The sequence below is a fragment of the Stenella coeruleoalba genome, assembly GCF_951394435.1.
Source record: "Stenella coeruleoalba genome assembly, chromosome: 10".
In the NCBI taxonomy this organism is placed as follows: domain Eukaryota; kingdom Metazoa; phylum Chordata; class Mammalia; order Artiodactyla; family Delphinidae; genus Stenella; species Stenella coeruleoalba.
In genome coordinates, this window is record NC_137156.1 from 13,550,614 (window position 1) to 13,574,737 (window position 24,124).

Sequence of the window (24,124 nt, forward strand, 5' to 3'; positions counted from 1 at the left end):
CCATGTTGCTGCAAATGGCATTATTTTGTTCTTTTTTATGGCTGAGTAATATTCCATTGTATATATGTACCACATCTTCTTTATCCATTCATCTGTTGATGGACATTTAGGTTGTTTCCATGTCTTAGCTATTGTGAGTAGTGTTGCCATGAACATAAGGGTGCATGTATCTTTTTGAATTAGAGTTTTGTCTGGGTATATGCCCAGGAGTGGGATTGCTGGATCATATGGTAATTCTATTTTTAGTTTTCTGAGGAACCTCCATACTGTTTTCCATAGTGGCTGTACCAACTTACATTCCCATCAACAATGTAGGAGGGTCCCCTTTTCTACACCCTCTACAGCATTTGTTATTTATAGATTTTTAATGATGGTCATTCTGATTGGTGTGATGTGGTACCTCATTGCTTCCGTATTTCTAAAGAATATGTTTACTCTGATTTTCTTATATATCAGTTTTAGATGTCAACTATTGACTTGTATTAATAAGGAGATCAGCATTTAGCCGACTTATCTCTTCCCCCACTTCCTCTATTCTCTCTCTTCCTCTGTTCTCTCATAGTAAATACATCACAAATTTTGGTTAAAATAATAGTATTGATATTGTTATGACTCTGTAAATATTATTCAATGATAAGCCAAGTAGTAATTATGATTAATGTTTCCTTTCCTGGGCCTTTTTTTTTTTTTTTTTTTTTTTTTGCTATTCTGTCATTTAACTGTTTATTTTCCATCACCCTTATTTCCATTTTCTATTTAAGAACTAGTCTTAAGCTGGTCTGTAGAACAGCTTAAGACCCCTCAGTGGTTGCTCCTTCCCATTCAGTGGTCTAAGTGGTGGGAGCTGCAGACCAGTCTTTGGTGGCCAGCTGAGCGCTCCAGGCCTCAGCAGGAAACTGCTGGACAGACTCGGGGGCACCTGTGCTCCTTCAGACCAGTCTGTGACCTCAGGTTGAGTAGCAGTCAACTCAGAATCTGGAGTGGTCCATCCCCCCTGAAATTCTCCCTGGGTCCCGGCCTTTTCAGCAGCAGCCTGCTCTTCCTTTTCACTCTCCTCAGGATCTCTGTAGAAGAAATGATCAGGCCTGACTTCCCAGGGGTGGTCACAGGAAATGGTGCCGTACATGTGCAGAACCTCCTGAAGCAGCATCCACTACATCAGACGAGCTGAGTGAGTTCTCCTGCTGGTGCGTGGTGCGGCCGTGTCCACACAGCACAGAGGAGTGTCTGTTATACAGAGCAGCGGTAGGCAGGTTAACATAAGACGCCTCTGTGAGAGGCTGGTGGTCAACCCTGGGATCAGTAACCACTAGAAGTCAGAAAGCCACTCGCATCTGGCCAGTGAAGGTCCCAGGAGTAAAGCAGCCAGGAAGAGGAGTGGCTCCAGTGGCAGCAGCAAACTTCAGCACAGCTCACTGGCCGGTATTCCTGGAGTATTTCACGTGACACTGACATCAGCCAGGTTTTCAATGGCAACAACAGCAAAAGCTGCCAGGAGAAGCTTCTCCCAGGTTCTCTTCAGATTTATGATGTAGATGTCATCACTTTTTGCAGATATGAAACCATAGGTAATCATGAGTTAAATATATTTCATCTGCCTTCACTAATCAAGGTTATTTTAATTGCATGTCCTCCAAGCAGCAGGTAGCCTAACTTGGGACTTGGAGTCAGCTGTGTCTAGTTCCATCTGAGCTGATTAAACCTGGTTAGGACCAGCCACCCTCCAACAGGGCATGCGCTAGTGCCCCCTCGGTGACCTTTGACATCAGAGGGCTGAAGACTCCACCCTCAGATTGTGCTGAGTGCCTCCTCATTGGAACGTGGGGAGGCCTGTAGCTTATTACGCCTGCGCAGAACGACGATTACCGCACCTTTTTCTAATCACCTTTCCCGACTCTCCCCACACCTCAGACCGCCCTGCTCCCCTTCAGGGAGGCGGTTTTGAGATTTGTCCGCCCATATCCTCGTATCCTCACTTGGTTGCCCTGTGAACAAACCCTCTCTTGGCTGCAAACTGCAGGGTCTCAGCGTTTCGGCTTGCTGCACATCCCGCAAAATGAACCCGATTCGGTAACAGATGCTGTATTCCATTTGGAAGTCAAGGTTGATGCCACCAAGGTAGGTTCCTGCTGCAAGGAATTTGAGGACACCCTCCTCCTTCATTTTCAGGCTATCGGGGGCTCTGGACATTGTGATAGTTTCCTTTTGAGTTAAGATGGGAACTCAGAACAATGCCATATGGACCCCTTTCAGGGTAACACAGAAAGGCTTGCTTTTCCCGGTATTAACGATTGCCTTTCTTTTAAAAATTTGTTTGGTTTTCTGTATACCTATCCAACTATTTTTTTAATTGTCAAATACTCATCAATATTATTCTCTGCAATTCATATTTATAGATTTCACTTTTGTTTGGGTGACTAATAGGTTTGTTTGGGGGGACTTCTTTCTACACTTATTTTTATATACTAATAGGTTTCAGGTGAGAGTGATAAGCTGGTAAACCAAACTTTTTGCTCTTGGGCCTCCAAATGGCAACATATAGAAGGCTTTCTCTGGGACCATTCAGTTTCTCGAAAGAATAATACTCCAGTATCTAGTTTAGGAGGCATGGCTTTGGCTGATGGAGTTTCAAAAAGAGGAATGGGAAAAAAATGGGGGATAAGGAGTCACTATTCAGCATACAGATTTTTACTCATCAGCTTCCTGTAAGCACTTTCCACTTCCCAAAGTACCTTATACCTTCAAGTTCTGAGCCTCTCCTCAAATCAATGACCTACTGTCTTGCAAAACTGCAGCCACCTTGTCAGTTTATAACTATTCCTTTGTTTCACTTCAGTGGGTGCTTTGGAAAGAAGATGAGTGAATGTGGTCAATTCACTATGCTTTTCCAGACTCTCTTTCTCAAATTCATTTAACTCAGGAATTATATTCTTTCAGGATCTAATTTACTCAGTCATTTCTTTTTGCATCTCATTCCTTGCTTTTGAGTTCCATTTCCCTCTTACTAAAGTATATACCCTTTAGAGTTTAGGTGTTTGAGTGAAAAATTCTCCATTTTTGTCACTTTCATTAACAGCTTGGTTAAAATGTTTCATTAACATCTTGGTTAATAAACAGATGGTTGATTACAGGTGAACACACTTGTATTCGCTTTCCAAATCAAGAGTTTTGTCAGTCACACCAGAAGCCTGTGTTCTCCATTACAATCACAAATCCCCTGCCTCCCCCAAAAGTAATCACTATCTCGACTTTGATAATCACCACTTTTAAAAATGTTTTTAAGTGTGCCTCTAGACACTATAATATAGTCTTACTCTTTAATTTGATGTCTTTTAAAAAATACTTAATTGAAGTATAGTTGATTTATAATGTGTTAATTTCTACTGTACAGCAAAATGATTCAGTTAGACATATATATATTCTTTTTCGTATTCTTTTCTATTATGTTTTATCACAGGATAATGAATACAGTTCCCTATGCTATACAGACACTGTTGTTTATCCATCCTACATACATAATAGTTCGCATCTGCTCGTCCCAAACTCCCGTTCCTTCCCTCCCCTACACACCCTTCCCCTTGGCAACCACAAGGGGGAGTAGTATTCCATTGTGTATATGTACCACATCTTCGTCCACTCATCTGTCAATGGACATTTAGTTTGTTTCCATGTCTTGGCTATTGTGAACAGTGCTGCTATGAACATTGGGGTGCATGTTTCTTTTTGAATTATAGCTTTGTCCAGATATACGCCCAGGAGTGGAATTGCTGGATCATATGGTAACTCTATTTTTAGCCTTTTGAGGAACCTCCATACTGTTTTCCATAGTGGCTGCACCCATTTACATTCCCTCCAACAGTATAGGAGGGTTTCCTTTTCCCTGCACCCTGTCCAGAATTTCATATATGTAGACTTTTTAATAATGGCCATTCTGACCCTGTGAGATGGTACCTCCTTGTAGTTTTGATTTGCATTTCTCTAATAATTAGTGACGTTAAGCATCTTTTCATGTGCCTGTTGGCCATCTGTATGTCTTCTTTGGAAAAATGTCTATTTAGGTTTTCTGCCCATTTTTTGATTGGGTTTGTTTTTTGATAGTGAGTCATATGAGCTCTTTTAATATTTTGGAAATTAAGCCCTTGTCAGTTGCATCATTTGCAAATATTTTCTCCCAGCCTGTAGGTTGTCTTTTCATTTAATTTATGGTTTCCTTTGCTGTGCAAAAGCTTGTAAGTTTGATTAGGTCCCATTTTTAAAATTTTGTTTCTATTTCTATTGCCTTGGAGACTGACCTAAGAAAATATTGGTACGATCTATGTCAGAGAATGTTTTGTCTATGTTCTCTTCTAGGAGTTTTACGGTGTCGTGTCTTATATTTAAGTCTTTAAGCCATTTAGAGTTTATTTTTGTGTATGGTGGGAGGAGGGTGTGTTCTAATGTCATTGATTTACATGTGGCTGTCCAACTTTTCCAACAGCACTTGCTGAAGAGACTATCTCTTCTCCTTTGTGTATTCTTGCCTCCTTTGTCAAAGTAATTGACTATAGGTGTGTGTGTGTGTTTGTTTTTGGGCTCTCTATTCTGTTCCATTTATCCATGTATCTGTTTTTGTACCAATACCGTGCTGTTTTGGTTACTGTTAGCTTTGTAATATTGTCTAAAGTCTGGGAGGGTTATGCCTCCTGCTTTTTTCTTTTTCCTCAGGGTTGCTTTGGCGAATCTGGGTCTTTTATGGTTCCATATAAGTTTTAGGATTATTATTTTATTTATTTATTTTTTTTTGCGATACTCGGGGCTCTCACTGTTGTGGCCTCTCCCATTGCGGAGCACAGGCTCCGGACACGCAGGCTCAGTGGCCATGGCTCACGGGCCTAGCCGCTCCGCGGCATGTGGGATCTTCCCAGACCGGGGCACGAACCCGTGTCCCCTGCATCAGCAGGCGGACTCTCAACCACTGCGCCACCAGGGAAGCCCAGGATTATTTTTTCTAGATCTGTGAAAAATGTCATGGGTAATTTGGTAAGAATCACACTAAATCTGTAGATTGCTTTGGGTAGTATGGCCATTTCAACAATATTAATTCTTCCAATACAAGAGCATAGGATATCTTTCCATTTCTTTGAGTCATCTTCAATTTCCTTTATTAATATTTTATAGTTCTCAGCATAATATAAGTCTTTCACCTCCTTGGTCAGGTTTACTCCTAAGTATTTTATTTTTTGACGCGATTTTAAAAGGGATTGGTTTTTTACATTCCCTTTCTGGTATTTCATTGTTAATGTAAAGAAATGCAACTGATTTCTATATGTTAACCTTGTATCCTCCTACCTTGATGAATTCGTTTATCAGTTCTAGTAGTTTCTGTGTGGCTTTTTTTAAGGTTTTCTATATATCGTATCCTGTCATCTGCATATAATGACAAATTTACCTCTTCCCTTCCCATGTGGATGCCTTTTATTTCTTTTCCTGATTGCTGTGGCTAGGACTTCCAATACTATGTTGAATAGAAGTGGTGAGAGTGGGCATCCTTGTCTTGTTACAGATTTTAGTGTCCTGAAAATATCAATTAGTCTAACTGTTCTAATGTATCATTTAGGATAATTTGATGTCTTTTAAGTCTCCTTTAATCTGTTGGTTCTCCCCCTTCTTTTTCTTACAATTTATCTGTTGAACTCAGCCGTCTGATCGCAGGCTTCCCCACAGTCTGGATTTTGCAGATTGCACGCTCATGGTGTTTTCAATGTGTCTTTGTCCTCTATTTCCTGTAAATTGGCAGTTGATCAGATTCAACTTGATCAGATTCAGGTTTAATCCCTTTGGTAAGACTACATTATTATTATGAATTTATGTATTTAAACTTATTTAATGGGTTTCAGTCCATTCTAATTATTACCCTTATTGAAACTCAAATTGTCCCATCTTTGGCCAATGGGGAGCCTCTTCAAGTTGGCTCCTGTGTCCTTTGGACATGACCCTAGAAGTCTTTAATAGTTCCTCTGCTCTTCAGTATGTCAAGATATTTTATGCTCATTCTATACATTTCCTACCCCAGATCAAGAATCACCCATTTCTCCAAGTAGCCTTTGTTTCTTTAAGTGGGACTTGGTATTTCAAAACCACACTCCAGATGATAAAAATGAGCACTGCTACTGAAAAGATGCAGGAAACTAGATAGATAGTTCATACTAATGATAATTACTCATTTTACCCCATATTAAACATACATTCTCAAAATACTAATATTGCCACCATCAATATACTGAAAAGTTAAATTTTTGTCGATGCTCCTCCCAAACTCCTTTCCAGTTTTACAGTAATTTTGTACCAATATTTCAGAATACAAATCCATCTCAGATTATACTTTTTGTGGCTCTCAGCGCCAAATCTTTGTTTGCTGTGCAATAATGGAGCTGAACTCTATAAATACTTCTCCCATATCAGCTGGTTTAATGTTAGGCTTTGTTAGCAGAAGGTACTGTTGCAAGGAGGGGGCGGGGCCGGAGTAGGGGCGGGGAGGCACTGGAGGAGGAAGAGGCTTCTCTTTCTGATTCTCCTGTACTTAATCTCCCTGGGCTCCTGCAGAGTGTGTGGTTCCTTTCAGCAGCGCCCAGTAGCCAACAACAAGTGGCAGCTTCCCAGGGCAGCTTCCCCCAGTACACCGTTTCTTAGATGGCTTCATGAAGTGGTGTGCTGCTGGTACAGCACCTTCCTGTAAGTGGCTTCTCTGGGCACTCTGCGGTGAATTCTGGTAAAGGCACCTTGCTGTGGCTAGTTCTCCAAGAACTCCAGAGAGGATTTCTAACGGGGCGCACTGAGGCCACAGCAGGGAGCCACAGTCATGCCTTCTCCAAAAAGGAGGTGGATGGGGCATGGGGGCAAGGGTGCTTCTTGGCCATTCTATTTCAGTTCAGGAGTGGTGGCTGTTCCCTGTATCTACTGTTCCTATATGGTAAGAATTCTCTTTGCCTTTTGCTAGTCAGCCTCCCTTTATTCCAATTCCATTAATATTCTTCATAGTAAATGTCCTCTGTTCAAATTATTGTGTAGTTTCTTTCTCTTGACCCTGACTGAAACAAAGCCTCATTTAGTCTTGGTTCTACAAGTAATATTGAAAGTTTCACTAACTGTCTTTCTGTCACTGTCAGTAATTTTGTTGCCAAGCTTCACCCCTCAGGAAGCACTCAAGTAACAGTCTGAGCCCTTTCATTTTGATAACCAATAGGCTTTTATACTTTTTGTGTGTGTGTGTGTGTGTGGGGTACGCGGGCCTCTCACTGCTGTGGCCTCTCCCGTTGCGGAGCACAGGCTCCGGACGCGCAGGCTCAGCGGCCATGGCTCACGGGCCCAGCCGCTCCGTGGCATGTGGGATCTTCCCGGACCGGGGCACGAACCTGTGTCCCCTGCATCGGCAGGCGGACTCTCAACCCCTGCGTCACCAGGGAAGCCCCAAGGCTTTTATACTTTCAAGTCAGTTTTGATGGATACAGGGTACTTGGTTCTCATTTTCTTTCTTTGAATATTTTAAATGTTTCACCATTTTCTCCTCACATAAAGTGTTAATGTTGAAGTCTTATGGTAATCCAATTTTCTCTCATAAATTTTTTTTGGCCTAAATGACCATTTTTCAAAACGTAAAGTCTAGTAATTTTACTGACTAGAATACATCTTGTTCACGCTCAGTGCTTTCAGGCGCACAGTGTACTCTTTCAGTGTGAGGTTTCGAATATATATGTAAATGTATATATGAATATATATGTGAATATATATAAATAGAATATATGTATTTTACTTCAGGAAAAGTTCTCTTGAATTATGCGTTGTATTCTGTTAGCTAGCTTTGGTTTCCTTTATCAAGAACTCTTAATCCGTACACTGGATTTTCTTTACCTATCTTCAATATTTATCTTTTCTCTAAAATCATTTCTGTTTCTATATTTATTTAAAATCTCATTTTCAAATTCTAGTTCTCTTGGGCACCATCTGTATTTACTCCTGTGTTCCTTCTAGTTCAGTATTTTCTGAAACCACTTTTTCTCTTACTTCTAATTCTTTCCCAAGTTGTTACTTTATTTCTGAGGTATTTTTAATTCTGATTTTTTTTTTTTTTTTTGCCGCGTCATGCGGGACCTTAGTTCCCTGACCAGGGATGGAACCCGTGCACCCTGCATTGGGAGCATGGAGTCTTAACCACTGGACCACCAGGGAAGTCCCTATTCTGATTTTTCTTTCATGTCTTATATAATTTTCTTAATATCTTCACAGTTTTTATCTGATTTTTTTCGGCATTAACACTATGCAATTTTGCGTTTGTGGTTTGGTCCCACACTTGTATTTTGGGGTTTGTGGAGTTATCTGTTACCTAGTTTAGTTGTAAATGTTGCCCCATGCATTTTTGGTTTCACTATACAGTCTGTTTTGATGTGGTGATTCATGGAGATTCAAGATTCATGTACTGCCCTCTTTCCAGAGTCCATTTATATTTTTGACTCATGAATACTTCCCTTTTTATATCCCTGAGACTTCAGCCCTTGGCTGAGTATGATGGGAAAGGACTAGGGTTGATCCAGGGTGTTGTTTGGATTAGCAGTGGTGCATTACATCACATCCTCATTCTTGAGTGATGATTTACTATGTTGTCCAGGTTATTTATATATATATATATAGTTATATATAGTTATATACTCTGTACTATATATGTTCCACTATCTTTGGCATATTTTTACTTTTGACAATATGGCTTCCAGTCTAAATGTCATTTCTTTCTAGTTAGATTACGTTTTAACTGCTGCTATTTAAGATCATTATTTTTCTCTTTGCTTACATTCATCATATATGTGTTATATGTATATGTTATTTTCCTAAGACTTGATGTGCTTCTTCAATGTAAAGAGCCATCTTCCTTCAATTCTAGAAAATTATTGGCCATTATTTCTTTTTCTCTCTTTGGAATGCCTATTAGATGTACTGTTGAACCTTCTTCTATTATGTAGAACCTCTGAATTTGTTGATTACAAAAGGCAATAATTTTATTTTTGCTTAAGCCAGTTAGAATTAGGTTTATCACTGAAACAGAAACACTCTTACTTTCTCAAAAGCGAAGTCAAAGAAAGAAAAACAGGTGATTCCTGAAGCTGTTATGATTATCTGTAACTAGATATCCTTGAAACCTAAACTACTCCTGAACTTTCTATGCAAGTCAATAAATTCATTTACTTTTTCTCTCTTAAATCAGTTACAATTGGATTTCTGATAAAGCAGCAAAGAGTGCTGATAAATATAAATGTCTGCTATGTGAGTGGCACTATGCCAGGTGCTACCTAATCAGTGGTATGCAAAACAAAGACCAGTGTCTCCAATAACCACAATATTTTACACTCATTCCATGCCATCTTCATTTATTTGTTCCTGCTTCTCCTTCCTCCCCTACCCAAACTTGGAATGCATGTTTAAATGTTACAACTTTTTCACAGTTGATTTTTTTTTTTTAATTTTTGGCTGTGTTGGGTCTTCGTTGCTGCGTGCAGGCTTTCTCTAGTTGCGGTGAGCAGGGGCTACTCTTCACTGCGGTGCGTGGGCTTCTCATTGCGGTGGCTTCTCTTGTGGAGCACGGCCTCTAGAAGTGCCGGGTTCAGTAATTGCAGTGCGTGGGCTCAGTAGTTGCAGCTCGTGGGCTTCATTGCTCCACGGCATATGGGATCTTCCCGGACCAGGGATCCAACCCATGTCCCCTGCATTGACAGGCAAATTCTTAACTGCTGCGCCACCAGGGAAGTCCCGGAGTTGATTTTTAAAATCACATCTGTAAGGGTAACCTTTCTAGCAATAGGCCACCATTATCTTTCCCTTATTTTGGACTCATATTATATTGGTATTGTCTTAAATAGGTCTTCGAGTGTTTCATGAAAGTCTTTCCCTTTAACCAAATCATTAGCTCCTTCAGGGCAAAAGTTAAACCTTTTACTTTCATCTCCCAGAGCAAAGTCAAGAGTGATTAGGGGAATCATTGTTAACAAGTATAACCCACGATACCTGGCCCCTGTAGATCTCCTGTATGGGACTGGGGATACGAAGATATATTCCTATCACTTAACCAACTTAAGGACATAGGAAGGTGTATTAAACTATACATATGTAAGGCGCCATATATAATTTAGAGGAAGGGGAAATCGTGCCTGGGCTTCTGTACTCAGAGGAGGCTCCAAAGCCCTGGGATATGAACGGGGGCCTTGCCTTAACAGAAAATAAAAGGCAGGCACCAAAGGTTGAGATAACGGGTCTGAGGAAAGGCACAATTTTGCTGAAGTAGGCTTGTGTCTGCAGCAGTGGCGAGTAAGATATTATGGACACAGGTCAGCTCCAGGATAAGGACAGAGTCTAGCTCTAAAATCAACATAACTCCTCTTTTCTCTTACAATCAAGATCTCTGCCGCTGAGCCATACTATCTTGATAGATCCCAGTATGGTTTGGTTATTAATTTCTTATCCTCTAAGGGGATATGCCTCATATCACCTTGAGTACAGATGGGCGAGGACCAGTTAAGTGGAATGAACGCAGGCGGAAACAAGTAACAAGCCCTGTGCCTAGAGACCAAAACTGTCGCGGTCCCAAACAGAAAAGGCGGCGCCGAGCCCTGGGACCTCTCTCTGAAATCTTCTTCCATCAGCTCTTTCTCCCGGAGCAGCCTGAGTCCACATCCTGTGAGATTATCTGGAGAAGCCTCGGGCCTCCAACTTCATTAAAACCACAAGAGGTGTGTGTCTGGGGGACCGGTGATAGTCTGGGTCCCTCAAGGGATAAGCCCACGCCCAGCCGGTGAGGAGTCCTCCTGCCTCCCAAGGCTCTGAGCACCAAGGCCCACTCTCACGCCCCGCCTCCTGGCTCCGCCCCGCGCCGGCGACGCCGACGAGGGGGTGGGTTTCCGCTTCCGGTGGCGAATTGTTGACGCCTGCGGCTGCGGCGGTGGTTACCGGGCCGTTGGGGAGGGGCCAGTGGGGGAGTGAGACGGCGCAGTGACAGGACCGCCGAGCGTGCTGCTGAGGCGACGATGGCGGAGGGGCCGGAGAAAGCCCGAGGCCGCCCTCCCGGGCAGGACGACGGCGGAGGGGACCACGAGCCCGTTCCTTCCCGAAGAGGCCTTCCCGCCGCCGCCCCACGGCCCCGGGACGGGCCGCAGGCCGAACCCCAGGCTCCGGGCCGGCCCCCAGCCCCGGGCCTCGGTCCCCCCGCGGCCGCCACTGAGGAGTCGGAGCTGCCGCGCGAGCCCGAGAATGGCAGGGAGGCGGGCTCCGGCTCTGGCTCCGGCCCCGGCTCGGGCTCGCAGGCACCGGCAGGCTGCGAGGCGCCCGAGGCGGCGGCGGCGCCGCGGGAGAAGCCGGCGCGGCTGAGCGCCCGAGAGTACTCCCGGCAGGTGCACGAGTGGCTGTGGCAGTCCTACTGCGGCTACCTCACCTGGCACAGCGGCCTGGCCGCCTTCCCCGCCTACTGCAGCCCCCAGCCGCCCGCGCCCAGCTACCTCGCGGGCGCCGGCGCCGCCGCTGCCCCGGCCTCCGGGCCGCCGCCCCTGCAGCTGGGCTATTACAACCCCTTCTACTTCCTGAGCGCCGCGGCCGCCGGGCCCGAGCCGCCGGCCTCCGCCGGCCTCACCGCCTCGGCTCCGGTCGCCGGCCCGGGAGCCCGCGCGCCTCACGTGCAGCCGCCGGCCCGGGCAGCCCCCGCGACGAGGGTAGGACCCGCCGCTGCCTCGCGAGCCCCGAGCGAGACCGGGCGGCAGGCAGGTGAGAGGCTCTTCGGGGAGCGACCTGGGGGCGGGGCCGGCGGGCCCCTCTCCGCTGTCACCGCTGCCGCGGTCGCCGCGGCTTCTGCGCGTCCGTCAGCTCGCAGGGTGTACAGCGCGGCCCTGCGTGCGCCTCCCCTTAGACCTAGCGCTCCGAATCGGTTCCCTGGCCCCCCGGTCTGGTGGTTTCCACGTGCAAAGAAGTCTTTGCTCCTCAAAGCGTCCTCTTAGCCTTCGTCTCCACGGTGTGGAGTGAGATCCGAAGCTTAATTCACTCTCAGACGGCAAACCCGGCTTGGGGGTAGGGGAAGTTTTGACTGATGATGCTGGAAAGCATCCAGACATGGATGTATTAACTATATTATCTATAGTTAATATGATAACTTTTATGAATTAGGGACAGTGGAACTGACGGATATTAAAGGAGATTTTCAGGAATGCAAATGGAATTATGAACCTTTGGGCCTTGACTTCATCTTGTGTGTTGTCTGTTTACTTCTGTATGGGAATTAGAATATTCTGAATCACTTACACTTTTTAGTGTATTATTTAGACTTTTTGTTTACTTTATCCAGCCACAGATAATATGGGACAAGACCTAGTTGCCTGAATTTGATTCAGAATTTAGGATGGCAGCTTGATAATCCCTGGATTTGTTAGAAAGACATAGACAAACTAAATAAGGGGTAAGATGAGGGGCTCAGGGATTTACTTTGTACCGTCTACACTTGATATTTTGCTTAAAAAGTTTAATTTTGTGTCATAGGCTTGTAATCACCTGGAGTCTCCTCATTTGAATCCCTAGTGAAATGTATTGAGTACTTGAAATTTATCTGTGAAAGCATTTCTAAACATTAAGGGGGTGAAAACAAGCTTTAAACTGCTCAGTAAATAGTGAAGTAGCGTTGCTGTTTTAATAACATGCCCTATTGAAGTCAATACCAATAATTGTTGCAGTTATAAAATTTTTTTTATCAGCAAGTTGTACCTTGACTTTACATTCATTACCTAGCTTGGGTTCCAAGGTCTATGTGTAACGATTAGTTTTCCTAACTTTTTTTTTTTTTTTAATTTACAGGTAGAGAGTATGTTATTCCATCCTTGGCCCACAGATTCATGGCAGAGATGGTGGATTTCTTTATTCTCTTCTTTATAAAAGCAACCATTGTCTTAAGCATTATGCACCTCAGTGGAATAAAGTAAGTTAAGGCCATTTGCAGAAGGGTTTTAATGTCTACTGTCTAGAGATCTTGCTTTAATTTTTTTTCATGCCTGCAAGTGACTTTATGGATAATCTGTGTGCCAGTGTCAGTGATTTCTTTATAGGAGCTTTGTTGGATTTGCTTTCTTGTTGGTTTTAAGAAATAACTACAAAAGAGAGAAAAATACTTAATTCTGCAAGATGTGGGGAATTTCACCTATCAAAAGTAGGTGAAAGGAACCTCCAACCCTGGTTTGATTTTATTCACTATTTTCTTAGGCCAGTTGCAAATTTTTCTCTTACGATCATTTTCAGAGTGGAGTATCTAAACACAAAGGCATAAAGAGGTTTTGGTAGATGAACTATTAATAATCAGCTAGATGCCATTTCCAAATGGGGCTGCGTATACTGTCAGGCAAGTTCCAAGTGAACTGCAAAGTGAGCTATTTATTTGCATAATCTTCCTTTCAGATTATAGCGGTTATCACTTGCTGAGCACTTCCCATGTGCTAGCCTTTGTATGGATTCTTAACCTTGCCACCACTGTAGAGTAGAGGTTAATATCTCCATTTTATAGAGATTGAAATTTGGGCTTACAAAAAGTTAAGCCCAGAATTTACAAAGGCAGTAAGCAACAGTCAAGTTCAGACCCTGGTAATTAAATTTCAGGGCCCCTGCCAGGAGCCTGAATGTTACTATGATTTTTCCCTGTCTCTCCCTCCCTTATGCCCTACACATCCAATCAAGTACCAGCTAACTCTGTTCAGTCTCTTGAATAACCTTCAACCCATACCATTTCCTTTTCACTGTCAGAATTTCATTTTTCATCATTGCTTCTCCCTAGTCCAGTCACTGCCATCACTTGCTTGGATTATAACACAAGTCTTCTAACTGGTATCTCAGTTTACTGTCTCCTGTTTTATCTCAATTCAGTCTCTGATAGAAAACCAAAAAGATCATAAATTCTGATTCTGCCACTCTCCTGCCTTAAAATCCTTCAGTAGTTTCTCATTGCCGTCAGGGTAAGTCTTACTAATGTCCTCATATATTTTAACAGATACCCTTATTTCTTAATCACTCACCTCTCACAGTTATTTGAGCCACACTGAACTGCCTACAGCTTCCATCATACTCTTGCTTAAAGGCTTTCTCTCTTGTTAGTCCCTCTGTCTGAAATTTCTCCCTTCTTAGTCTGGCCAACTTCTCTTCATCCTTCAGATCTCACCTTAAGTGTCATTTTTGGGAAGCCTCCACTAAGTTAAGTGTGCCTGGTACGTGTCTCCAAGTACCCAATGGTTCTCTATTATAGCCCTTTCCCCACTTCATTATTATTTATTCTGCTCTACCTGCTGGGTTAGCAACTCTGTGAAAGCAGAGACCATGTTGAATTCACTTGCCATTTTATCCCCGGGGCTAGTACAGCGCCTGCTCAGGGTAGTGCTGCTTATTTGTTGAATAGCTAATGAATGTTTTGTGAAGCTAGACAGTTGGAAACCTAAAGATTAGTTTATAATTTCAATTAAAGTTTTTGATTTACACTAATGAAAAAGAAATCAATGCAACTGCTCTGGTAACTAATTCTTTGTAACCGAAAACTATTTTTTTGTAGGGATATCTCTAAGTTTGCTATGCATTATATAATAGAAGAAATAGATGAAGACACATCAATGGAAGACTTGCAGAAAATGATGGTTGTGGCGCTTATATACAGATTATTAGTTTGTTTCTATGAGGTAAGCTACTGACTTCAGTAAATATTAATATTTAACCATCTAATTTTAGATTATCAGCCCAAGACAAAAAAGTAGTGGAGATTTTTATTTTTAATCATGTATTTGTCAAATGTCTTTATTTTTTTCTAAATTTCCTTTAACATAATACTTTCCAAGTTAAAACTTTCAGAATGGAGACATTTTTCATTTGTAATACATTTCTTTGTAATACATTTCAGTCTTGTCCAAAACTATATTTTAAGTTGGTTGTGGAACTTGAAATGCATCTTTCCATAGAAGCAACTTGCTAAAAAATATAATGGGTCATAGAGAAATATTACAGTAGATATCTTGTGGTATTGAAGATGTTAGAGACCTGCAGAAATGCACTGAAAGGTTAACCCTTAAGTATTCTATGAAATTCTTCCAACGTGAAAAATTTAAAACATGAATCATACGGCAGGAAAATTTACCTTTAAAATTGGTATAGTTGAGCCAGTAAATTATTATAAAATTATCCTTCTTTCCTTAGATAATTTGCATTTGGGGAGCAGGTGGAGCCACCCCAGGGAAGTTCCTGCTAGGGCTTCGAGTTGTGACATGCGATACGTCGGTGCTTATTGCGCCAAGTCGGGTTTTAGTGATTCCTTCCTCAAATGTTAGCATTACAACGTAAGTTCTTTCTTTTAGCTTAATATATTATGTACTTATGAATTGTATTGATTACTGTACTTAAAAATTATTTTCATAAGTTATACCATTTGATAAAAGTATTTTTAGGATGTTGGTTCTTCATGGCATATAATAGGCTTACATTTATTAAGTTTAAAACAAAGTTTGAATGTTTTCAGTGATTATAGACTTCTCTTCAGCATATATCTTCAAAGGTAAGCATTTTATGAACTGTAGGTCACAATAATGAGGAGGATTTGGGCATGGCTACTCTCTATATCAGTGCTCCAGGCCTAGCTTTATTATTCTCTAGATCTGTGGATATTGGAGTTTAGTTACTGCTGTGCCTTGAAGCTTCCATTTGGTAATACCTGTCATTATCCCATCTTGAATAGGCAATAAGAATTTTGACAGCTATACATGCGTGCATCCTGCTCCTAAGTGATAGAGCTTGTAATACTTCCAGTACTCATGGCTAGCTGTTGGCATCTGGCTCTGGGGGAAGGTACAGATAGTGATAATGGAAGTTGTGGAGGTGAGTAGGTGGTAATCAGTTGAGCAAAACAGGATACTGGCTGGAATTGCTGCCAGAATGATTCAGAGTTGGGTTGTTTAAACAAGAGACTCTAGAAAAAGCCTTGAATTTGCTCACATCTTCAAAATTTCCTTACATTTTGTGATTCTAATAATCCTGGCTGTTACGTTTAATGAGTCAATAATGGCTAATATTTATTGAGCACCTCATAAACCAGGCACTGTTTTAAAAACATTGCATATGTATTAACTAATTTAAGTTAGGTACTATAGGTACTATTACCCTTTTATTACAGATGTGTAACACAACTAGTATAGTTGGTAGAAAATGAATCTGAAACTAAGCAGTCTGGATTCAGAGCCCACATTCAGCTGCTGTGTTATCCTATAACCATTCAGTGCACCGAAAGGCAGAAATCTAATGTTAGTGGGACAATTCTCCATTCTGAGCTACTGTTGAAAGCTTTCCTTAATCACAGAAGCCCACAGAGAAAGATCTGATAAACAAATACAGTAATTTGAAATGCTGGTGCTCTTCACAGAAGGTAGAAAATGGGACTGCGTAAGTGTACTCAGTTTAGAAGATGGTGAAAACACACAAAGTATAGAGGTACTGAGTGACTACAGAAAGGGTAGTAAAGGGAATATTCTAGTCTTCTGTCAAAATACTAGAAAATACGGTAAACTTTTAGTTCACATTCTAAGACATATTATTGCTTTTCATGTGTAAGTTCTAAAGTCGAACTAACTTTTATGTTACAAAGTCTTTAGAACTAGTCCTGGTGGTTTGATCATACTTTGCTGCTTGAAAGTAATTCAGTTATCAAAGGTTAAAACTCTGTTAATTATACTCTGAATATGTTTTAAATACATCTTGAACTTGATAGAATACTATTAATCTATATGTAGTTGGTATACGACTTATCTGTTTTTTGGTTTTTTTTTTGCTTTAATTTTTTAGGTCCACTATACGAGCTTTGATCAAGAATTTTTCTATTGCTTCTTTTTTCCCTGCTTTCATCACACTGCTGTTTTTTCAGCATAATCGAACAGCCTATGACATTGTAGCAGGAACCATTGTGGTAAAAAGAAATGGGGTCAGATGATGCCCCAAAAAGCCCTGAATTCCATACTCTCTGGAATAATGACAAGACTAAACTATATATCAAGGCCATCAGTATCCCTGGGTTACATTAACTGATGATTTAGAAATTAAAGCAGTCGCTCCAGTGTGATGCAGGTGACTATGCTGAAAGTATTGATTTTACTTGAATGTCAAAGAAAGAACTTTTCCAGAAGAAAAACCTGTTAAGTTCAAGTGTTAAAATTTTTAGATTGAACCGAAGGCAAGTAGTGTCATAATCAACAAGGGACAGTATATACTTAAGATCTAAGGTATTAGAACTTGCTGAAAGCATTTTCAGCTTTGAAATCTCCAAATGAAACTTTAAAAGCTTATTTTGGTTTATCCCAAAATGATGGAAAATGTCCAGTTGTGTTTTGTGAACACACTCATCTTTTAGTTAACACTTCTTAAGGAAACTTTTGTCTTTGCTTTTTGCGGGGAGGGAGTGGGGACACACATTTTATAAGCCACTTAGCGCCCATCCCAGGAGCTGGTGAGTTAGCTGCAAGAGAGAGGGGAAAGTGAGGCCGGCCTAGCAGTTCCCTGACTTGAAATTTTAAAATCTGTACTGCAGTTTACTGCAGGAATGATGTAACTTTATAACTATTCTTAATGCCTAAACATGTATTTGGGGGCAGATTTTGCATGATGATGAAAAAGTATTAAGTCATATTGCTATCTTATCCTTGATTTTTTTTTTGTTTTTTTAAAGAAAAAGGTAAGTTAGTGATTGCTTTTAATGGGGTTGGGGGGAGGGGTAAGTTTTCACTGTAAATTTAAATTGAAACTCACGTGCAAGTGTTTTCAGTGCCCTAAATCAAACCATAAATATGTGGGGAAAAGCAGTCCTATCAAACTGTTGCATATTTACTGTAAAACAATATTCCCAGTATGTGCGCAGCATGAAGAAAGTATTAGTGCTTTTTCAGTGTTCTGAATATAACTTCTCTTTATATACAGGATATCCACATACTAGTTTCCTTTTATTATATTGTTCAAGGAATTAAATAATCTTAGCATTTCATGATTAAATACTAGTAGCCTGTGAAATACTTACCAATTTTCCCGTTAAGGGACTGTTCTCTGTAACAAGGAAGAGTAGCATTTCCAGATGTTATTCCAAGTTCTTTGGTTCTGTGGGCCAACAGCTCATTTGGGGCCTGCCAGGGATGATGTTTTTGAGGGAAATGTTAAGTAACACTTTGTGTATTGCCATTTTAATTTATTCTTCGATTGCATAGTTGTAGAGTTTTAAGTGTATGTATGTGCTTTTTGTTAGATGGCCCAGTTAGCTGTGCTGAGGTATAATCTGAACTAAAAGTTTTGTTTCTTAGGCATTTTCTGAATCTGTTATTTTCCCCCAAAACACTAAACTGTGTTGAACAGTTCATAACTAGGGTGCTTACAGGATCAGTCTAGGCTTTATTTTGGTCTTAACAGCAAATACATTTGCTATTACTATATCCGTTTTTAAAGTGGGTTTTTTTTGGACATTTAAAACGTGAATATTTTCAATTTGCTTATAGAAACCTTAACAGTGTCCTTAATGCCTTTTCTTATTGTAAAATTTCATAAACCATGAACCATGGTTTTCATAAACAATGTTTTTCAAAATAACTTTATAGTAAATCCATCACAGAAAGCCTATTGGTTAAATGTGTCAAAATACTAAACAGATCATTCATTCACCTGTTTCTGGGAAGAGAAAGTGTTATGGTCCTTCACAGTAAACAAACCCAAACCATCCACTAACTTCTTAAATTAGAGGAGAAATTATTAGGAAATGTTACATAAACTTACCGATTAGTAGTGTATACATTAGCATCAGAGTATAACCCCCTTTGCCCCTGACTGGGAACTGGAGTTGAAACGTACCCTTCCGACATGTAGCTCTGGAATACACCTTTAATGTATAATTTCCTCGATGGTTCACCACTTAGGCTATTTTTATACAGTAAAACAAAAGGAAATATGTAGTCCAGTTTGTTTTATACTTTAATATCTATGTAGATGCATTTCTCAGGATTCAAGTTACACTATGTAGCCCTATCAAGTAAAAAGTGTTACTTTGTCTGCCTTTACAACAAAATCCAAGTCTGTTTATGAATTCAGCACTTAGGGAGATTTTTGATTCCCAAGTTGGGGGGAAAAATGACAAAATGGGGAAGAAGGGGGAGCCACATGTTTTTCTCTTGGGGCTGGGGCCTCCCTATTTTCAGTATACTTTATTATATTTCATTTACAGAAATGCTGAATTTTCTGTGTCAAGACAGAATTCTCATACTGAAGCTCTACAGCCTAAAAAGGCAAAAAGAAAGTTGTCTTCATAGTATTAACATTATTCATCACTTTTACAAGATAATAAGGGAACAAAAATTAGGAGTTATGCTGAGAATAGTATTTCAGTGAACATACCATATGTAAAAACCACAGGTCATGTGGTTAATTTAGGCATCTAGAAACTCTACCTGTTATGAAATGTGCAGCCTGAGTGGCTCCTGCACCTTGAGAAAAGTCTGACATACTAATGCACGCTGGGCTGAGCTAGGTGAGGGAGCAGCGGCAAGCAAGCTGTGCTTTTAGGGAGTCTGTGGCTAGAGAGAAAGCCAGCACCTGTGTGGTACTCGCGTGGCACTGCTTCAGAAGTTACTTCTTTCTCCCTAAACAGTCACCTAGTTTCTCCCAAATATTTAGGATTGAAAGAACATTATATTTGAGGGCTTTGTCTAAATTTATAAAAGTCTTTAATGTTTCAAATGATGGTAAAAATTATTCTAACTAAAAGAAGGATTTTTTTCCCTTAAGTGACTTGTTTGGGCGTTTCACTTAGGCATAAATACTTCCAGCAAAAGGAAGACAGGAGTTGAAAATTAAACTACTTGGGAATAAAGGGCTTTTTGATGAGAATGTATTAACTTTTTTTATTCTACACTTACCCCTATGAAAACAGGCTGCTGTTCCTTTTAAAGAATATTCCTAAATAATAGCAGTATTCCTAAAATCTGGCAAATACTTCAGTTACTTGCCATTTCCCACCCTCCAGCCCATACCAAAGGCCAAAATCTTTGCAATACGTGCTTGCCTGGGTAAAGTTCCTCATCTCAAGCTGTGTGCGTATTTCTTTGCAGTTCATTATAGTATGGCTTGATCCACAAACAGTATCTGATGGCCTGCCTATAAATGAAAATTCAACATTCTGTTTTTAATAATTTGCCACCAATTTGTATTCTTTGTCTCAATAAATACCTGGTCACCAATGCTTTTGTGTTTTGCCTGCTTCTTTGAGGTTTGCTCCAGAATCTCCTGCTTCCAAATACAGCTGCTCTAGCATTCTCTGCCTTCAGGAGATGAATGCTTTCAGAAATAGAGGTCTATCAAAAAAAAAATCATCCACTTTGAGATATATTCTTTTAGCAAGTCACTCAGAAGTTAGCTGTAGATGACTAAGCTTTTAATGTTAAACTAATCCTGTCCGTTCCTTACAGTTGTTAACCATTCCAACCGCAGTGCAAGATACTAAGGACCCACATTACAAATGAGGAACCAGCAGTCAGAGTCTCGTAGCTAGGAGAAGACTGAGCTGGGCAATTTAATCCTAGTCTGGTCTTGAAAGCGTTCCCTATTCAGACCTTTACAAACAAAACTAGGACAGGACACACAACAGGTTCCTCGAGAAACACAAAGATAATAAAGGATAAACTTAAATGTAGTTAAACTGTGGCGTGGTCTGAGTCCTGTAGACAATGTGCTGTCAGGACCTCAGCCATGAACTACTACACATTCTGGAAACCACAGTGGATGTCTGAGGTAAGCTTATAAAAATTGCCCCAGGGCTTCCCTGGTGGCACAGTGGTTGAGAGTCCGCCTGCCGATGCAGGGGACACGGGTTCATGCCCCGGTCCGGGAAGATCCCACATGCCGCGAAGCGGCTGGGCCCGTGAGCCATAGCCGCTGAGACTGCGCGTCCAGAGCCTGTGCTCCGCGACGGGAGAGGCCACAACAGTGAGAGGCCCGCGTACTGCAAAAAAAAAAGAAAAAAAAATTGCCCCATATTACAAGGAAATGAAAGCTCTGACATGGTACATATAGCTGGTGTGCGTAGCTAGACCCAACACACCCATTTTTATCAATTTTACTGTGGTACCAAATTCACCAGTTTCCAAACAGGCCCAGCACATGACATAGTGATACAATTAAAACATAAGTTTTTCCCCAGGCTAAACCAGGAAGTTTATGGCCTGGTTACAAATTCCTAAAACTAGTCCAACACTTATTTCAAGTAATAAAATCCTAATTCTGTGAATAATTCCAAGAGAAATTTCTTACAAATAGCTAAAGACTTATTTCAGTTGTCTGAATTGTACTTCTCAGTGCCCCAAACTGTAAATTACTAAAAAACCAACCTACCACTTGAGAGTGGCATGCCTGGACCTCATGCATCAGAAGTCTTCCAGGTGCTCATGTAATTTGGGGCCCTACCTGGACCCAGTGATGCATGAGTCTCTGGTGAGCAGGTCCCAGGATATACATTTGGCCCACCTCACCAAGCATGTTGATGTACATTCAGTGAGAACAACGGACCGTCTTGTAAATCAAATTATATAAACATACCTGATGATTCCATCTTTCTGCGTATGCCTTTCTTACCTTCAGAGATTATTTTCAGTTAAAAACAATTCCTCATTGATCCAGCACGAGAAGTGGGCTTTTATTGTTTTCTTTCCATAACGTTTCCCCTTCTTCCACAAACAGCGCTTGACTTTCATTTGTGTATGGAGCATGGAACCCAAGGCAGCTATTACAGCCACAGGGAGTGGGTCTACAGCCTGTACCAGTCTGACGAAGAGACACCTCTGCTGGGCTTAAGCAGGGACTGATTTGAGGCTGGAGCTGCTACCACGAATGTTTTCTATAGCTGCCATGTGCAGCCGGAGAGTTAAAGCAGTTGACATGAAAAGACAAGTCCTACCTAAGTCCCAAATACTCTAGCCCTAGAGATCTCAGTTCTGGGGGCCAGATTTCATTTATAAGATAAGCCACCCTAAGTTTGGTTTTCAGTTACTTGCTTTTAAAAAAAAATTACTAAATAAAATGTTTCCAGCACATTTTTAATGAAAAATCTTTCCCAGAATAGAAAGCCTAATATTCCCATCCATATCGACCTAAAGAATGACTAAGAGTGAACGAACATGCAGTTTAGTTAGGCATTAACTTCTCAGCATCAACACCCCACAGGTTTCCAGTTTACTTCTTTTAGCATTCACCATCATCTGCCCCCAAAAGAGGTTCATGTCAAATGTATATTATTTAATAAGGTGAGAATTATAAATACAAAATTCCTACTCTGAAACCAGCATTTGATGATGTCCTAAGACATTTTCAGTAAGAGAAACCATGTCACTGGAAACACAGAAAAGCTCTTAAACATTTTAAAGTACTGAATTTAACCACAAGTTCAGCAAAATAAAAGGCGGCACAGAATAATCATATGTACAGATTGAAGAATACAATTATCAAACGCTGTCCCAAGAGCACTTTTATGGACCACAGGAAAGAAATCTAGTTTAAAAAAATCGATAAAATAATCCAAAAGAAATTCCACAAAAGGACCACTGAAGTTTTTGTGGGCTATTTTGGGCATGCATCTCCAAGAACTCTATCAATAAAACATTGTCTAGCCACCTATCAAGGAAGATACAAACAGAAATGGCTGCGTGTGTTTATTTTCAACTTTTAAAAAGTATGTCCATTTATATGCAAAGTAGGTGCGATTCCTAGCACCAGACATAAAGCAGGGTTATCTTCAGACACTTCCCCTTCAGTTAGGAGTTGTCCAAATCACTTCAATGTATTCTTCAGAATTTTTCTTCTAACTGACCATTGTTAACCTTCATAAAAAGGTTCCCTTCCACTAACACTCATACCTTCACTAGGATTTAACACTAGAACAAAACGTATTTCATAACTTTTTATTGATGGCATTTATCCCATGGTTTAACATGTTAATTATACTGTAATAAACATGGCTTTAATATTAAACTTTTCCTTATTATCCAAAGTCACCACAGTCCATTTCAGTAAATATAAAAATATATGCTTAATACTTTGTACAATACTGGTTTTTGGTCCAAACAAAAACTGGATCAGAAAAGCCAATAAACTCACTTTAAGAATCCCCAATTTTTTTTTTTAAAGATTTCCAAATGGATTTAGGCAACTTTGAATAATGGGATTTACATAATAAAATCTGAGACAAGACTAAACAACAAAAAAAACTTTCTAACACAAAATTAAAATTTCAAGTTCACAGATTTATGTTATGCCAAAAAAGTACAGAAACAAAATTGTATTTACACAAGTTTCATAATAAAATAATGGAAAAGGCAAGACAGGTGATAGTCAGAAGAATGCCAATATAGAAATAGCATATAATTATTAAATGGAGAACGAACTAGATCTAACAACTCCTTAGCATGGACCACTCTTTAATCAGGCTTCCTCTATCAGAAAATTTTAGTGCACAATACACCCAACTCACTCACTTCACACATACACCAGCACAAACTCAGCATAGAAATCATTCATTTCAACATCCTCTAATCTATACAGAATTCCTCAGATATAATTACAATTTCAATGCGTTCCATAAAACGCATATCAACGCACACGGTGGTGCAGAGGTTGTATACAAAGCCATTCTCTTGAGCGGGCTCGATTCCTGGGTTCAGCCAGCCTATGCCAAACCAGTGAATAATTTGCTGGATCATAAAACATTTTTGCTGAAGAATAAGTCACCAGTCTAGCTATTATTTTTTTAAAAGGGGGTGGGAGAGGTAAGGTTGGGGCTTCTGTAAAGAAAAAAGGAGGAAAATTCCAAAATTAAAGATCTGACCTCAGATAACCCAGCACGTAGTACAATCCAGAATCTGAAAGTAGGGCACCAGCTGTTGTTAAAACAGTGTGTATAACACCATCAAGATCTTTATTTCCTGCGTCTAACAGCAGTCTTTATCTTGCGACCAGAAACTGCAGTTCCAGGAGAGAATGAGTTTTTCCCATTTGACCTGTGAAAAACAAAAACTCTATAATGTGACATCATGCTCAG

General features: G+C 40.6%; 2 protein-coding genes and 1 pseudogene across 4 annotated transcripts in view; 1 reads left to right on the plus strand and 2 right to left on the minus strand.

Moving 5' to 3' along the window:
* Positions 1 to 791: 791 nt before the first annotated feature.
* LOC307193549 (small ribosomal subunit protein uS2B-like) lies at positions 792 to 2,190 on the minus strand (annotated as a pseudogene). The gene is made up of 2 exons: positions 2,063 to 2,190; positions 792 to 1,544 (listed from the first exon to the last, which is right to left on the minus strand). The product of its transcript is annotated as a small ribosomal subunit protein uS2B-like (transcript).
* Positions 2,191 to 10,803: 8,613 nt separating this feature from the next.
* On the plus strand, positions 10,804 to 17,550 carry FAM8A1 (family with sequence similarity 8 member A1). Its single transcript, XM_079935692.1, has 5 exons — positions 10,804 to 11,775; positions 12,853 to 12,973; positions 14,585 to 14,708; positions 15,220 to 15,359; positions 16,855 to 17,550. The coding sequence occupies exons 1-5, from the start codon at positions 11,046 to 11,048 to the stop codon at positions 16,997 to 16,999; spliced, it is 1,260 nt and encodes a 419-aa protein (XP_079791818.1). The 5' UTR covers positions 10,804 to 11,045; the 3' UTR covers positions 17,000 to 17,550.
* A 139-nt stretch (positions 17,551 to 17,689) lies between these two features.
* The window catches only part of NUP153 (nucleoporin 153), a 79,610-nt gene continuing 73,175 nt past the window's right edge, over positions 17,690 to 24,124 (minus strand). For both annotated transcript variants that reach the window (XM_079935690.1, XM_079935691.1), the window contains one exon: positions 17,690 to 24,083. In XM_079935690.1, coding sequence (XP_079791816.1) covers positions 24,002 to 24,083 — 82 coding nt within the window. In that variant the 3' untranslated portion in view covers positions 17,690 to 24,001. The remainder of the gene's footprint in view (positions 24,084 to 24,124) is intronic.